We start from the raw sequence: 1323 nt of genomic DNA, 5'->3' as shown, positions 1-1323 counted from the left end.
TACTTATTTTGTTTGTGCGTTTCTGCTGCCTTTGTCTGTAAGTTTTAATAAGAATTTGTCTCTACTTCTTTTGCCATTATACTGTAATTATACCCAGAAGAAACAATGCTTAACCAACCATGAAGCCGATCAAGACAGAATGCCATATATAGAGTAGATTCTATATAAAATTTATAAAAGTTACCTATAATCATGTCCACCACGGATGAAATCTGATGTCTAAAGTTGCCTTCAAAGTCACCGCCGAGCGAGATGGTGTAGGGCTGGATGGGATCCATAACTCTGATCACACCCATGTTCAAAAAAAGAGCATCACACTCTTACACAGAAGGTTTAAGTTCAAATCTATCAAGATGTCGGGATCAGTTAAACGAGTTCTTTTCGGCTCCTATTTGACTCTGATTTCACTAGCTGTTTCTTGAGATCTTGTCGAGTGTAATCTCAAAGCACAGAACTGTGATAATGAACAGGAAACACGGGAAACAGTAAATCGACAAATTTCTTTCTTTTCTTGACGAGCAAAAGTTCAGCAGCCTTTCCAGTTGTTGAACAGTCCAGTATGTTGTCACAACGTTGGGTATGTAATAATATCGGTCAGTATTGTAACTTTTGTGAAAAAAATATGAACCACCGAATTACTGAGCACTGTTAAAAAGATGCCCAATAGAAGTCTTGAGATGTAGATCTAGGAGGTCCAAAACTAGAACCACACCGCAATCCAATCACCGTCAAATTAGTTCAGTCTCCTAATTTCAATCATAAACAGAAACTTGGTCCCAAAGAGACACCGAAGCACATCCAGCTTGTAACGAGTTATGTCGAATGTTGACTTGGTTGTGGCAGCGAAGCTTTATAAAACGTCCCAGACACGTCTTGGAAGAAGAATTAAAAACACCTAGATACCGCGGTCTCATTCAATCAAGCAGAGAGGGCAAGAAATTCAGCCACAAGACACCACAACGTGTTTTCAACGTAACAGAAGCAAAACGTTATGTATGAAGCGGCGCGGTGGGGCTGGGGGAGATTATAATGACCTCCGAAAGTACGACAAACAAGTTATATTTAGAAAGTAGACGACAGGGGAGGCGTTTCCCTAAAAACTCGGTCAGGACAGTTGGCCAATCAGTGGGCACCATTTTTCGTAAGGACGTGCGGGGCGAAAGGGGTGCTATGGCGGATCTGCTTTTGGATTAACGGTAATCGTTATAGAGGAAGGTTCTTCCCAAGCAAACACGCGAAGTGACAGACGCGCGTACACACATATTAAGACGTTGTGTGTGTGTGTGTGTGTGTGTGTGTGTGTGTGTGTGTGTGTGTGTGTGT

General features: G+C 41.7%; 1 protein-coding gene across 1 annotated transcript in view; it reads right to left on the bottom strand.

Moving 5' to 3' along the window:
- LOC101848383 overlaps positions 1 to 1025 on the bottom strand; it is a 13278-nt gene extending 12253 nt beyond the window's left edge. Inside the window, exon 1 of the mRNA XM_013088013.2 lies at positions 185 to 1025. Within this exon, the coding sequence (XP_012943467.2) occupies positions 185 to 296 (112 nt within the window). The 5' untranslated portion in view covers positions 297 to 1025. The remainder of the gene's footprint in view (positions 1 to 184) is intronic.
- Positions 1026 to 1323: the final 298 nt, after the last annotated feature.

This window comes from Aplysia californica, unplaced genomic scaffold (assembly GCF_000002075.1).
Source record: "Aplysia californica isolate F4 #8 unplaced genomic scaffold, AplCal3.0 scaffold00670, whole genome shotgun sequence".
NCBI lineage: Eukaryota > Metazoa > Mollusca > Gastropoda > Aplysiida > Aplysiidae > Aplysia > Aplysia californica.
Note: the sequence above shows the minus strand (reverse complement) of the source record. Positions and strands in the feature narration are given on the sequence as shown.